This window comes from Lemur catta, chromosome 10, assembly GCF_020740605.2.
Source record: "Lemur catta isolate mLemCat1 chromosome 10, mLemCat1.pri, whole genome shotgun sequence".
NCBI lineage: Eukaryota > Metazoa > Chordata > Mammalia > Primates > Lemuridae > Lemur > Lemur catta.
The window spans coordinates 34,643,746-34,658,545 of record NC_059137.1 but is presented as its reverse complement, the minus strand read 5'-3'; the positions used below and the strand labels follow the sequence as shown (position 1 = coordinate 34,658,545).

At 36.7% G+C, this 14,800-nt stretch overlaps 1 protein-coding gene across 1 annotated transcript in view; it reads left to right on the top strand.

The window, feature by feature from the left end:
• The window catches only part of DCAF10 (DDB1 and CUL4 associated factor 10), a 50,286-nt gene extending 38,633 nt beyond the window's left edge, over nucleotides 1-11,653 (top strand). Inside the window, exons 5-7 of the mRNA XM_045562453.1 lie at nucleotides 1,489-1,599; nucleotides 4,297-4,442; nucleotides 5,450-11,653. Of these exons, the coding sequence (XP_045418409.1) occupies nucleotides 1,489-1,599; nucleotides 4,297-4,442; nucleotides 5,450-5,818 (626 nt within the window). The 3' untranslated portion in view covers nucleotides 5,819-11,653. The remainder of the gene's footprint in view (nucleotides 1-1,488; nucleotides 1,600-4,296; nucleotides 4,443-5,449) is intronic.
• The last annotated feature ends 3,147 nt before the right edge of the window (nucleotides 11,654-14,800 follow it).

Sequence of the window (14,800 nt, the reverse complement as noted above, 5' to 3'; positions counted from 1 at the left end):
GGAATCCAGCAGAGCTTTTAAGTTATAGCCAATATAGAATTTTAATTTTAAGTCTATACTGCATCCTAGACTTCCAGATGTCCAGATATAGGTAGCTGGTACCATCTTATCTCATGACCCCAACACCTTCCTCCTAAAGCCCTGTTTCTTCTCCCATTGCTGATTCCATTAGACTTCAGTGAATTTAGGTTTAGGGTTCAGAAAAACTTAAGTATCATATTTTATCAATATTATGTGATAAAAAGACTATATTTCATCTACCTTTGGGAATGAGAGGACTAGTCTGGGGATATACCCATCATTTATAATATTGTGTTTATGAATAAGAACCCAAAAAGAAAGACTGCAGCATTTGAAACACAGAATGTTCATAAATTGCTATTAAAAGGTAGCTTCGAATGGTTGGAATCTTTCTCTATGTGCACAGGGCCACTTCTGAAGATTCCTTTGGGAAAGTGCAGGTATAATTTTACTGCAGTTGCCCAATTTAACTGCTAAAAGTAGAAATTTAAGTTTTACAAACTTAATTGCAAACAAGAGATTTCATAAATGTGCAAGTATAATGCTTTTAGATTTAGAATTACCTTTTAAGTTAAACATGATCATCAAGTTTAGCTTAATGAGAAATTATGCTTTATATGGTCTAGCTGGCCTATTTTGACTCAACAACCAAGAAGGTTTTCAGTCTCCCAAGGGTAATTCTGATACTAAATAACACCACAGGAAATTAGATTAATAAGAATTGCAACAGAGGTATGGGGCCACTAGAAAAGTGTAATGAAATAGAGATTGTTGTTTGGAGTAATATATCAAAGTCTACTATCTGATATTCATTTTATTTTTTCCACAGATTTCAATGTAAAGTTTTGAATTGCTTAGTATTCACATAAACTACGTGCAGTGGTACGTGCCGATAGTCCCAGCTACTAGGGAGGCTAAGGTTGAGGTGGCAGGATCCCTTGAACCCAGGAGTTCGAGTCCAGCCTGGGCAACATAGTGAGACCTCCCTGCCCTGCCTCATGTCTTAAAAAAAAAGAGAGAGAGAGAGTATTTACATAATTTCAAGAGTGATAATAGAAGTTTTTGGTACGCTTTAAAGAAGGATCTGTTCATATTCCCAGTAACGGGACTGTTGCTTAGACTCTATTCTAACATTAAACAATAGGCTTAAAAACTTAGTTTTCATTTTCATTGAATTTTCTTGTTACATCTTAGTACAGAAATGATAGGGAACTAAAGATGCTCCTATGCTTATTTGGTTGTTTATTTTTATTTCACATAAACAAGTCTTTGGTATAAAAGATTTTAGAAAGGGACTAGACCTTAGAACACTTCAAAGAGCCATCCTGCCTTCCTCAGTCTTAGTTATAGGTCAGTTTTATGTGAGCATTCTTTTGGATTTTAACAGTGTGGTTCAAGTAGATAATTAAAAAGAGAGACTACCAGAGTTATGCTAGGTTTATTGTCAGAGTTTTTTGTATTTTTAAGATTTGACCACTTCATCAAGTTCATCTGGTCCTAGAGTTTCTGGTTCACCTTGTCACCATAATGATTCCAGTTCATCTGAGAAACACATGACACGAGCCTCTCAAAGAGAAGGTAGGTTAAAAGTTGGATTTTATAATCTTGCAACAACAGAGTCCACCAAATAGCTTTCTTTGGTTTGGTTTTTATCTATAATAATAAAAACCAGCAGAGATGAGGAAATTTCTTACCTCTCATCATTTTCATCATTTTCAAAAAGCTAACGAGAGTATCTAGAGTTTGAATATCTTGGGCTTAAATCCTTCATGGAATTTGAGCTTTGGTTTTATTACCTGGACTTAGTTTGGTCTAGTTGGGTGAAAAAGTAACTGGGAAATATAGATTTTAGTTAAGGTTATTGGGAAAATTAAATGAGATTATGCATGTGAAAGTGCTATATAAATATAAGGGATGAATTTTCAGGTGATCATGAAAGTTATCTGGTTCCCACCTGGTGGGCTTTTTGCTCTGCCATTTCTTTATCTGCGCAATGCCTGACAGCCTCAGAGGGGTTGTGGGACAAAGTGTGAGCTATAGTCTGGCCCCACTCTGTATTTGCCAGTTTTTCCCCAGCCATTCTGGCAGAACTAGCTGCTCTGCCTATCTCTTCTACTTCCTAACTGAAATGCTTTCTACCTGTACGAATTCCATCCTACTGTTCCTTTTCATACCAATCCACATATAAGCTCTTGCAGCCTTTATTGTTTGTTCTCCTCTTTGTGAACTGAGTATTAAGAGCCAGATATGGATTTTTTTTTTTTTTTGGTCATTTTAGAGATACACATATCTCTACCTCAATATTTAGGGCAGAGACTAAACCTCAGCTTCTAATTTGTGTGTTCTCTAGGTAATTTGGCCTGGTAGATGCTGCTTATCTTGCATGACTATGTCAGTAGAATGGTTTGAGAGCCCTTTCTAACCTAACCTATAGCCAATCCACTTTCTTTTGGATGTTGAAGACTGTGATGTTTCACTTTTAAGGTTAAAAACTCCTTCCCTTAAATTTAAAAATTTATGCCCAGAAGTATAACATTTCTCCTTTGATTTGTAGCAAAAACATCTTTTGCAGATTCTACCTGTTCTTCTACTTGGGCTATGGGAAACAAGCCAAGGCTCCTAATAATCACTGAGAAAAAATCTATTGATTGACTATACCATCCACAAGAAAAAGAACCTTAAGAAGAAAAGAATAGTTAACATGCTTGCTTGTTATTGACCAGTGGTAAACACAAATATAGCAGTTTGTATTATATTATATTATATTATACAGCATAGATAGTTGGGAATGAGGAAAGAGATGATAGATGAGGAGCCTGGGAAGAAAGAAAAAGAAAATTAGAGGGTGGAAAGAGAATAAAAGGTGGGAGAAGGTGGGACTTATAGGTGAAGTTGTTTTGAATGTTGGAAATCCTGGATCTCCAAGTGTCTGAGTATGTTAACACCATCCTTTGGCAGATACAATAGCTGCATAGAGCAGAGGCTTTCAAACTCATTTCAGCGTTAGAACCCTATTTTCCACATGAAATCTGCTGTGGATTCTTAGGATGTAGCACAAATAGAATCAAAGTAGCTCTGGTTCAAGTAAAATTAGAGAGGCCCTTGACCCTCTAGTCTTCCTCACCCGATCTCCACCTCAGCTCGCACGTGGTTCTCACCTTTTGCCAGCTCCTAAGGAACCTCCAAGGTGCACAGCTAGCAAATTGCTGCTTACCTATTTAGAATGGATTTCTTTTCTGGTTTTGTTATAGGTTTTCAAAATTCTTAAAATAGGGTTTTTTTTCCTCTAAAATTAACAAAGTTCAGTCATGTTTGAAATCATTATTCAGGCATAGTTTGGTTGTAACAGTGTTATTTAGAGCTTCACAGGTTTTTGATAATGATGTACTAATCTAAAGGGAATCTTTAAAAAGAAGACAGCACATCTGCTTGAGAAGCAGTTCACAAAGGATCTGACAAGGGAGGTTATTACCTTCAAAGTAACCCCTTCCATAGTCAGAGAAGTATTGAAATATTTCTCTTGATATTAAATTTCTAAGCTGTTTTCTCACAATGTCTATGAACTTGGTTCTTCACATACCTGACGGATATGACATATGCTCATTAATAACAGTGGCTTACTACAGCAGTCATTTTCATTGGGGGATAGGTAGAAGGAAATGATGGGACGTAGTAGAGTCACCAGGAAAATATATGATGGGCAGTGTCTCCCATCCCTTGTTTTGACATGCTTCTATGTGAGGTGTCCTCCCTCCCCTCCAAAATTATAGGTCTATTGTTGTTTATAGTACTGTCTTGGGGGCCATAAGTCCTGATGCTTTTATCTACTTAAAGGCAATCCTCATGGCTTCCAAGGATCTGCTTCTCTGGACTAGAGAGCACCAGGTCCAGTGAGATGAGAATGGCTATCTTTACTTTTCTAGCTTCCTTCCACGTCACATAACCTTGGTTCTTATTTACATAAAGAGCTTTCTGAAATGTAGATCCAAATCAAAAGGACCCCTAGTCAGGTTTTATGCCTTACCCATAAATCGCTGGTGGTTCCTGCCGCAGAAACTTGGATTCTAGTTCTAGTCCTACCCTTTTCCCATATTCCACCCCCAAAATTCACTCGCACACCATATGTTGGTGAGTACCATGTTCTTTTACATGTGGTAGCATAAGGGGCAGGCTGAGGAATGAGGGCATGGGAGGTGGCTGCCAGAAATCAAAACTTTGATGAATTGCCTTATTCCTTTGATAATACAAATCCCACATCCTCATTTTGTATCTTAGGAGTTTCACCACGAAATAGCCTTGAAGTCTTAACCCCTGAAGTTCCTGGTGAGAGAGACCGGGGAAACTGCATCACATCCTTACAGCTGCATCCAAAAGGCTGGGCCACTCTTCTTCGGTGCTCAAGCAACACTGATGATCAGGAGGTACAGCAGCAGTGCACCACCTTCAACAGGGCTCATTGGACAAATTGCCACTGCCATGTGTAGACACAGTCTCCGCCCTCAAGGGCACATTGTCAGATCCTGCTTCTTGACTCTACTGTTGCTGTCCTCTTCTGCTTCATGTGGTATCTTTATCACTTATAAACTCTTCCTACTCTCCTGCCTGGGTGTAGCAAGCTGGGAAGTAGTTTAAAGGCCATGATCAGCTCAGATTGTGCCCAGCTTCTTAATTCTTGTCTCCTTCATCTCACCCTTAAAAAACACACCTCATGCCTGTGTAGTCCCAGCTACTTGGGAGGCTGAGAGGATCACTTGAGTCCAGGAGTTCAAGACCAGTCTGGGTGATATAGCAAGACCCTGACTCTAAAAAACACCAAACACACACACACACAAAACCCCACTGGTAAACATGGGACTGAGATGTTTTCAGCTAAGCTGGCTAAAAGTGAGGTTTTGCTAAGCCAATTGAGTATTATAATTTTCTTTTTTAAAAAACCAGGGAAACCCTGGGAAAGGAAGGGTCTAAACTGATGACTAGGGGAAAATGTCTTAAATGACTTAATGATTTTCCTCACTCTGGAAAGTAAGAGTCTTCCAAGGAGCTCACTAAAAGGAGAGGAGAAAGAGCCTTTGAATTGTGCAGGGGAAGAGGTAAGGTACTCTAGGACTTGGATATACCCCAGGAAGTTTTAAAATATCAAGATTGTTGTTGCCCTCAGAAAAGAGAATGTATTACTACAAAAGTCACAAGCAGCTTCAGGGAACAAAAGGCTTTAAAGTGTTTTAGCACAGAATAACCTAAGCTTAAGAAGATAAGAAGGTATGGGACCTTCAATTTCCTTAGTTGGAAGGAAGATAGCATTCATCTGATTGATTTCTTGCAATAATTCTGTGGCTTTCGCAATCTATTGAGCTTTTTTAAAATAAGTAATATCCGTAGTACTGTTTCACCTCTATAACCTTGGTTTGTCTCCCTTCTCTCCCCTCAGTGGACTTGTGTCTATGAATTCCAAGAAGGAGCTCCTGTGCGACCAGTCTCACCTCGCTGTTCTCTACGACTGACTCATTACATTGAAGAAGCCAATGTAGGCAGGGGTTACATCAAAGAACTTTGCTTCAGCCCTGATGGGCGAATGATTTCTTCCCCACATGGCTATGGGATTCGCTTGTTGGGATTTGACAAACAGTGCAGTGAACTTGTTGACTGTTTGCCCAAAGAAGCCAGCCCCCTGCGGGTGATCCGTTCTTTGTACTCTCATAACGATGTGGTACTGACGACAAAGTTCTCTCCAACACATTGTCAGATTGCCTCAGGGTGCCTTAGTGGACGGGTTTCTTTGTATCAGCCAAAGTTTTAGGCACACCTTACATCAAATAAGGAACTTCTGGTGTTTGACTTATAAATTACTTCAATTTAGGTGAAGTATTTTCTTTTTAGAACATCTTATAAGTTTGGGTCGAGATCCTGGTTCTTATGGGTCCATGAACACACCTGTGACCTGAGTACTTGGTCATCCGGCATCATACGGGGCATCTCCAAGTTAGACTCTATGCAGCATCATCTTTTTCAGCATTCCTCTGCTCCTGCCGATCTGTGCCACTGAACTGCAGTTCTTCTAGTTACTTTGCACGGTAGCTCTTGCCAAGTTCCTTTCTCTTGTGTGTGTGCACTCTCTCTCTTTTTGGTTTTTGATTTTGTGGACATTTGGCAGGAGTTTTGGTTGGGGTAGGAGAAACCCATGACACTAGAATTGAATACAACTCAGAAGTTTGATGTTGGCATATTGCTTGTTGAAAAGAAATTTCATCTTTACTGATTAGTATACATGACCTTTTAAGGTTGCTGTTATATTTCTCTATACTGAGCACAGATAATGGTGTTATTCTTATAATTGTTAAGATAATCTTACGCCAAAATGTCTTTTAAGTTTCCTGTTAAAGTTATACAAATTTTTTCATCATGAGAGGGATTTTGTTGTGAAATTCTAGAAAAAAAATATTACCACCTCTCTTTGTAATTTACTTGTATGAATTTAAAATCTCTAGCATGTATCCTTACTTGGTATTTTGTTCCTATCAACAGCATTAGGAAGGAAAGAAGGGGAAGGAATGGGCTTTGGACATTTCTGTTATACAGAAAAGGATTTCTTTATTAGATTAATACAATATCTGGCCACAGAGTGATGAGAACAATGTGACTTAGATTTGCTGTGTTTTCTCTGTCAGATTATTTGAATCACACAGGATGATGTGTTAACAATATTGGGGTGGAGGGGCAATCAGGAGTAAAGAGGTGGAGGTTGACTCATCATTCTTCCCTGAGCCAGGTGTCACAAGCTCAGCTTTGTTACCCTTAGTGAGGGGAGAACTGCAGTCTTCTTCAAGCTGTTGTCATAACCATGATACTCAGTGACTTGAATGTCAAGACTAAGTGCTGAGATGAAGACTTGTTTTTATGTTTTGTTATGGAACACAGCAAGTAGAAAGCATTAAGTAGGGCTTAAGCACAAGGCTGACTGCTCTGTTGAATAACAGCTTTCTTCCAGTCTCCTCCACATGGGATGGCATTGTGTTTAGAGGGATTACTAGAGTGACGCAGTGATTTAAGCCATGCACTAGCCTTGCTCTCTTAGGTCTCATTCTCTTTAGGCCAGTGGTTCTCAAACATTAGGGTACATTACATTGTAATCATTGGAGAGCTTGTGAAAAATGCAGAAACTTTGGCCTCATCTTAGGAGATTCTGATTTACCAGGGAGAGGACAGGAATCTGAATTTTTAACGGGAATCCCAAGTAATCTTTATTCTGGTAGTCTCTGGATCACAGTTTGAAAAACACAACCTTAATTAGCAGTAAATACTTCTCTACCCATCTGGTGCTTAACACAATTCCCAGAAGGTATTTAAATTAAAAAAAAAATAAGTAAATGAAATCAATAGAAGATAACTTGGAATGGAATCAATTGAATCATCTGATAAATAAGAGAAGTTAATTGACTTGTTTAAGGTCACCCTGCAAAGTTAGTGGCAGAGCCAGGACTTGAATTCAAGTCTTCTAATTCCTTGCTCAGGGAATTTCTACTGTATTATGCTGGCTGTTAAAAACAATGACTTATGGACACTTTGTCTTTAAGTTATATTATTGTGAATACTCTTAAACCAGCCAACAGATTGGAAAAAAAAAAAAAAAGAAAGCATGGGAGTAGATGCTGAGAATTCCAGCCATAAGAAGAAAAGTATTTAAAATCTTACAGAAATGTTTAAACAACCCAAACACAAGGCATTTCTTTGTAGGACCTACCAAATAGCCATTCACACACATATACAGAGGGTTATATCTCACTTGGAACAATGTTGGCTCTAGGACAAATTCTTAAAACTAGATCATTTTACCAAGGATGTTTAAAAAATAAGATATGTTTTTAGTCATGGAAAAAATTACCACAAAGCACAGTGAATACATAAGCTTGTCATAAACTTTGTAAAAAACATATATTTAAAAGAAGAGATAGTTTTAGAGATAAAAGCGCCCAAACAGTGTTATCGTTAAAAATAAGCTACCAAATACAATGATATATTGATATTCAAAAGAAGTTCCATAAATTTTATCAATTTTGGGAAGAGTTCCATGTCAGATGCTGGACCTACAAGTTGGGCCAACTCAAAATTCAGGCAATGATTCTTTAACCACTATAGAGTACCTATCATGTGTAAAATAATGTACATGCTTTACTACTAACCCCCACAAAAACCTTGCAGGGTAGGTAGAATGAGCCTCAATTTTCTTTGGCAGTAATGGTGGATCAGAAAAATTAAGTGACTTGCCTTAAGTTACAGAGGTGGCAGTAGGTAGCACTGGATTGAAACCCAGGGTTGTTGGTTTGTTTGCTTTAGTCCTAAGCCTGTGTGTACTGCTTTGCCATTTTGCCCTTTAGTTTGTAAAGGATGGTAAACTGGCCTGCTAATTTATTTGTTTGGTGTCTTCTGGAAGTTTTTTTATTACAGAGCTGGCTTACCTTCTGTACCATCTGAAAGAACATTTACAAGATTGACAATTTCCATGAGCATACCATAAACTCAGGGGCATATATACAGTCCATTCCTAACTAAAAAACCTGAAGCAGAATAAACAACTACAAAATAGAAAAGGAAAATGGAGGAGAGACAGCCTTATATTAAAATAGAGCCACACAGATGAGATTTAAAAATTAACAGCCAGCAAACTCAAAAGAACTTTTGTCCTCTTTGAGGTATGGTCATGATCAAGAAGTTATCAGGGAATTTTAATCAAGGAATTAAAGGTTATCAGGAATGCTATGGTACTGGAAGAATTTACATCTTACCATTTCAAAGTCCCATTTCACTTAGAGTATAAAATCTAATCTGTTTTTTACTCTAAATTGTATTCAGTCATTTTTATTCGTGATAACTCGTAAATGTATTATAATTGGTACTAGAGTATAATTGTTGGTAAATGTAGTACAAATTGTTCTCCTGTTTTAAAAAAGTTTTCTGCAGAACAATATATTTATGGCAATGCTATGTTGAATGAGTTAGGGATATAAAGTATACAGTCGTTCCTTACTTTCAACTGTGAAAATGAAGTGGCTAAAACAGAAGAGACCTCTATTTTAAAATGTCTTTTAAAAATGTATGTGAGTGGTCTTTTTTCTCAGAGGCCTAAAGCACACATATATTTTGTTATTTCTCTCTGTTATATCCCTGAGAAGAGACTATACCAAAAATTTTAGGAAAACAGGCAAGAAAAAGGTAAATCATGTGTTCCCTGCTCCTGTGTCTAGAACCAAGATCACTTTATATCATTGTTAAAGTTGTATTCTCTAGAACGTGCAATACAGGGAAAACATTCTGAGAATCTCTTAGAAGCCTAGTGTTTCCCATATTTGTTAGACGACATGGTATTGGCATCCATAAGTATCTGTTAAACTTATGTTTAGCAGGAGAAATAGTCTCATAACTTACTGATGACAATCTTCCCCATTTAATGACCAGCAGTCATTGAGTGCTGTGAAAATTCACTCAGTAACACCTGTGTTGGTCATGAAGGAAACCACATATATGGATTTTTGGATAACTAATGCATATCTTTTAAGTGCCAAAATTTAAACTTATAATTATTTTTGATGCAAGTATTTCAGGTTTGTGAGCATACCTCCCTGCCTTCTTTTTAAACAGCATGCTCAGTATAATTCACTTTGTCATGAAGAAAAGTTAAAGTTATATTCACAATGTGTTATTATAAATATCCAGTGAGCTCTAATATATGTAAAACATTTCATAAAATGTAAAGGGCTATAACAAATACGAGTTATTACTATTGTAAAGTGATTCCCTCAGCCCCGAGGTATATATAATTGTTTGCCTCAGATTGCTGTTAGTTTGTAAAATTTTTTTTATACCTGCTAAGTAATTTGTTCTGTCTCCTCCGACACTATCCATATGCTTGCCTCTAACAGGCTCCTCCCTACTTGCTTCTAATGTGCTGTGTTCATCCCATGAGCTGGGACATGGAATAACCAAGCCTGTTCAGAGTGTCTCAATTAAGAGCTGGATAAACTCTGGGTATGCAGTCTTTGAGACAGCTCTTTTGGTTGCTTTCCACTTTTCTGACAGGTTCACAATAACCTGGATAATATAAGCTCCCAGTTAAAGCCTAGGCTAGTGATTTTTTTTTTTTTTTTTTTGGTTGCAACTAAGTAGGATACTACACACTAAATAAGGATGCTGCTAGATTAAGGAATAAACAGCAGTGTACCAAAGTACTGCAAAGCAACAAAGGCTCTGTATTTGTATAGGGGTCTTTCATGTTTTTAACAAAAAAAGAGGAAGAGTTCAGGAAAAAAAAAAAGAAAAGAAAATCCAGATAGACTTAAGAGTATTTTAGATGCCATTAAACTTTGTCAATAACCATTAAAATATATGCTTAAATTATCACGTTATTACAAAGACACAGATTAGCCTCATTGTAGAATAAGATTGTACTAAAATTTATACCCTAGCGGTGATTCTAAATGATGTCTTAAGAGTTTCTCCCATTCAAATGAATAGGAATTATCAAAAGGAAAGGCTCAAAGTTACCTCTATGCTGCTCTCTTTAGTTGTAAATGAATTAGCGATAGACATATGGGTGTTATCAAAAGCCCCAAGGAACACATCTCACATACACACACCTCCTATATATATGTGTGTATATAAAAGTCACTATAAATGAAAAGTGTCACCCAGAGATAATAAAATAATTTTTAAAATTTAAATCTGGTTCAAAGACTTTAAAATAGGTACAATTCTCAGCTTTCCTAAGTTTCTTCCTTATTTAGGTTTCATGATTTTTACATTAAAGGGTGAATATTTGAATTTTTTAAAAAATTTCACTGCATCTTCTATTTCCCAACTGTGCTTTCTGGTAAATTTTAGATTCACATTTTCAGGAAAATTGGAGTGTTCCAGATAATATACTAGACACCCAGAAAGCTTTCTCTGTAGGCTCTGAGGTATGGTAAATTCTTACGCTAGACTGTAAGCTCCTTGAGGGCAGGGACTATCTTATTTATTCTTGTATTCCCAGTGCCTGGTATAGGACCTGACACAGAGTAGTTATTCAATAAATATTTGTTGAATGAATTAAATGAACCATCACCATATGTGGTCTCAAGCTCCCATGAAGCCAGAATGCAGTGTGCAAATTATTCAGTACTAGAGGAATCCAGCATTTATTATTGTAATTAAAAGACTGTATTCATCAGGGTAAGATTTGTTCTGTCCATAAGCAACCAAGCATTTCTCATTGATTTAGAAAGCTGCAAGTTTCGACTCAATTTTTCATTCAACAAACATTTGAATGCCCAGTCTACTATATGCCTAGTCTATTTCTAGGGGCTCAAGGGACAAAGATAACTAAGGTCTTCATATTCCACAGCTGCAGTTGAAGTAGACTTAGATTCAGTGCTGGCTTTATGGGTGTTGGACATGTGCTGTTGTATAGTGCCCCACACTTGGCAAGGCCCCATGCTTGTTTTACTGTTCTGCTATAGCCATCTGGAAATCCTTAATTTTTTAAACAAGGGGCCTGCATTTTTATTTTGCATTGGGATCACAAATTATGTGGCTGGTCCTGCTTAGATGTTATCATTTTAACATGATGGAAACAAAATAATAAAAGTTACAGTATCTTTTACTTGCTTTCTAGTGAAAATATTTCCGTTCATTGAAAACTAGCTATAAAGTGCATGGTTTAGTAAAGTGACTAAAAATAATCTAAAATTAAAACAAAACTACCTCCCACAAATTTTTTGACATTTCAAGAATTCTTCATTTCAGAATTAGAAAAGCTTTCAAAAAATGTAATTGGGTTTTACCTTTTTTCAACTGAATTGTTTTTAGTCTTTCACATGGAAGAATGTAGAGTTGTAGGTGAGTTTATTTTATCTATATACATACCTACATAAAATTTTAAGGTTTTGATAAACCTTTATATTATATATGCACTGAATATTTGATATAAGTCTACCTCATAATGTGCTTTTAAAAAATAAATGCTACTTTGAAACATTTGACACACTTTTTATGTGTGGTTAACCTGTTTGAAAGGTTGATGGCAAACTTGCATTTAGTTGTAGTTTGAAAATTTTTGTTGAAACTACCTATGTGTGCATTTTTAAACCAGAATCAAGCACAAGGGTGTGACAGAGGGAGTAGTTTGGTGGTTCTTGTTAGTGATATTCTAGGCTTTTTTAATCATGCAACTCCTATCAGAAAAAATATAAGAAGGCACTCCAAAATTTGATTATTTATAAATGATAGATATACTATTACAGTGATCTGTTATGTACATTATAAAACATACACAGAGGAAAAAGGAAAAAAAGATAAGATATTTTAAAATTAAAGTTCTAAGTGTCTTCCTGGATATCCAGGGATAAACTTTGCTTCAGCTGGTATATGCACATTTCATTTTGGGAAAGCCACTATCTAAAACAAAGAATCGGCATTTTACACTAAAAACAATTTACTAAAATCACATTCATTCACATGTGTTCACTAATATTCAGTGTTCTGGCCCTTACAAGTTAATTTGGTACGAACCATGTTTTGTAGAGTTTTAAAATTTAGTTCTTTATTCAGTAAAAATTGTATGTATATCAACAGGAAGCAACTTGATAAATTTTTACTTTTGGTTGTCAAGCTGTATAGTGATTGGATCTCATATAGATAAACTTAGAATATGCTTTTTCACCATGTTCCCTAGAATAACATTTTCTTGTTGTATTATTTAACAGTATGATTGATGGTTCATTTTACCGTATTATCTTCATCTACCAGAATAAGGATAATAATATTTGAGACACTCATTTTGGGGGTAAGTCATTGGAGATAAAAGAATAAATCCCTTTCAATTCAGGTTATTTTGTGAAATTAATCATTTAGACAAGCTGATTTAACTAACCGTAGCACTAATTACCACTATTTCTGTTATCTCTATCACTGACATATTTTGGGCTATTTGAAAATAGATTTTTTAATTGAAAAGGAAGTGAGTATTTGGCATGCATTAATACAAATGAATTAACAATGTATATTAGTTTTCTATTATTGCTATAATAAGTTACCATAAACTTGTAACTTTATGATATGTTAAATTTATGTTACAGTTCTGGAGGTCCGAAATGGGTCTCACTGGACTAAAGTGAGGGTGTCAGCAGAGCTGTGTTTCCTCTGGGGGCTTAAGGGCAGAATCCATTTCCTTGCCTCTTCCAGCATCTAGAGGCTGCCTGTCTTCCTTGGCTCATTGCCCCTTTCTCCTTCAAAGCCAGCAACATAGCAACTTCTTTCTTTCTCTGACTCTGACACTCACGGTCCTGCCTCCCTCTTTCACTGACAGTGACCTTTGTGATTATTGGGCCCACTGCATGATCCAGGATAACCTCTCCATTTCAAAGCCAGCTGATTACTCAGCAAACTTAATTACACTTACAACCTTAATTATCTCTTTGCCCTGTAATATCACATAGTCACAAGTTCTGGGTATTAAGGACATGGACATCTTTGGGCGGGCCATTATTCTGCCTGCTTTCTATGTGCTGAGTACTATGTCTAGTGTTGGGTACTAGGCTTAGTGCTTCATAGGCATTATTTAATCCTTAAAGCATTCTTATGAGGTAGGTACTGTTGTTACTCCCATTTTACAGAGGAAGAAACTAAGGCTTGGAGAGATTAATTTACTTAAAGTCATATACCTACTATGTTTCAGCGTTAGACTCATGCTATTTCTGTCTGACTTCATGGCCTAACTTTGATTGCCATACTGCTTTGGTAATTCAGTGAGAAAATGTTCACTGCATACAAACTGCACACAATGTAGAACATTGTGATTACAGATTGTCATACTGTAAGAGAAATGTATTGCAGCCTTACTCTATAATTAGGTAAAAATTCTTCTAATACCAGTGTGAAAAAGTTGAAAAGGTGTTGTTTATGTGTTTAGGGCCAGTAATGTTTTTAGAGTTGTCTTGTAACACATAAGTGCTTTTCTCCCCTAGACCTTTTTCTACTAGGGGTTAGCTATTTTGGTTTATAGCTCTTACATGCTACTTTTAAAACTAATAACTATTAAGGATATCAGTTTGAAACAGGAATTAAAATCATGACACGTGTACATTTATGGAACATTATGTACAGTTAGTTAGTTGCTGCATCTCAAAAACTACATACTGGGCTGAAAAAAATCCATGATATTATCAAAGGGCAAAGATAAGCAAGCTTAAAAGTTTTTAAGGTTTAGCACTTCCAGAGCTACATTCTTGTTTTGCTCTTGATCTGATTGGCTTCAAGTAGGAAACTAATACTCATATTCTTTCCACAATCCTGGGATAATCATAGGATTATCTGGTTCTGGATGGGATAACTGTGGATGTACTAAGAGAAGTCACCAGTCATCAATGGTTATCTTGTGTGATGGATGAGAAGTGCATCAACCCTCTTTGGCAGTACTTCCCAGTGAGTATCTTGGGCAGAGACAGACTGCACATTTGCATTTGTATCCTGGGCCATCTTAAGCCTTAGAATCAGATTCTCATGCCTGCCTACCCCCACTCCTGTAGGGGCACTCGAGACGATGAGCTAGTGCTCTTGGGCCAAAAGCAGCTTAACAGTTGTCCTCTCACTAGGTATTAGAAGCACCTGCTGTAATACCACATTAATTAGCTGTGACTTTATCCTAGTCGTGGAGTGTAATTCTCATTCTTTGGAGAGGCTTTATGCTATCCCCTGCCCTATTGCACTCTACCCTCTTTTGGGAAAATCCTGAGTTTTCTTTTCCTAACAA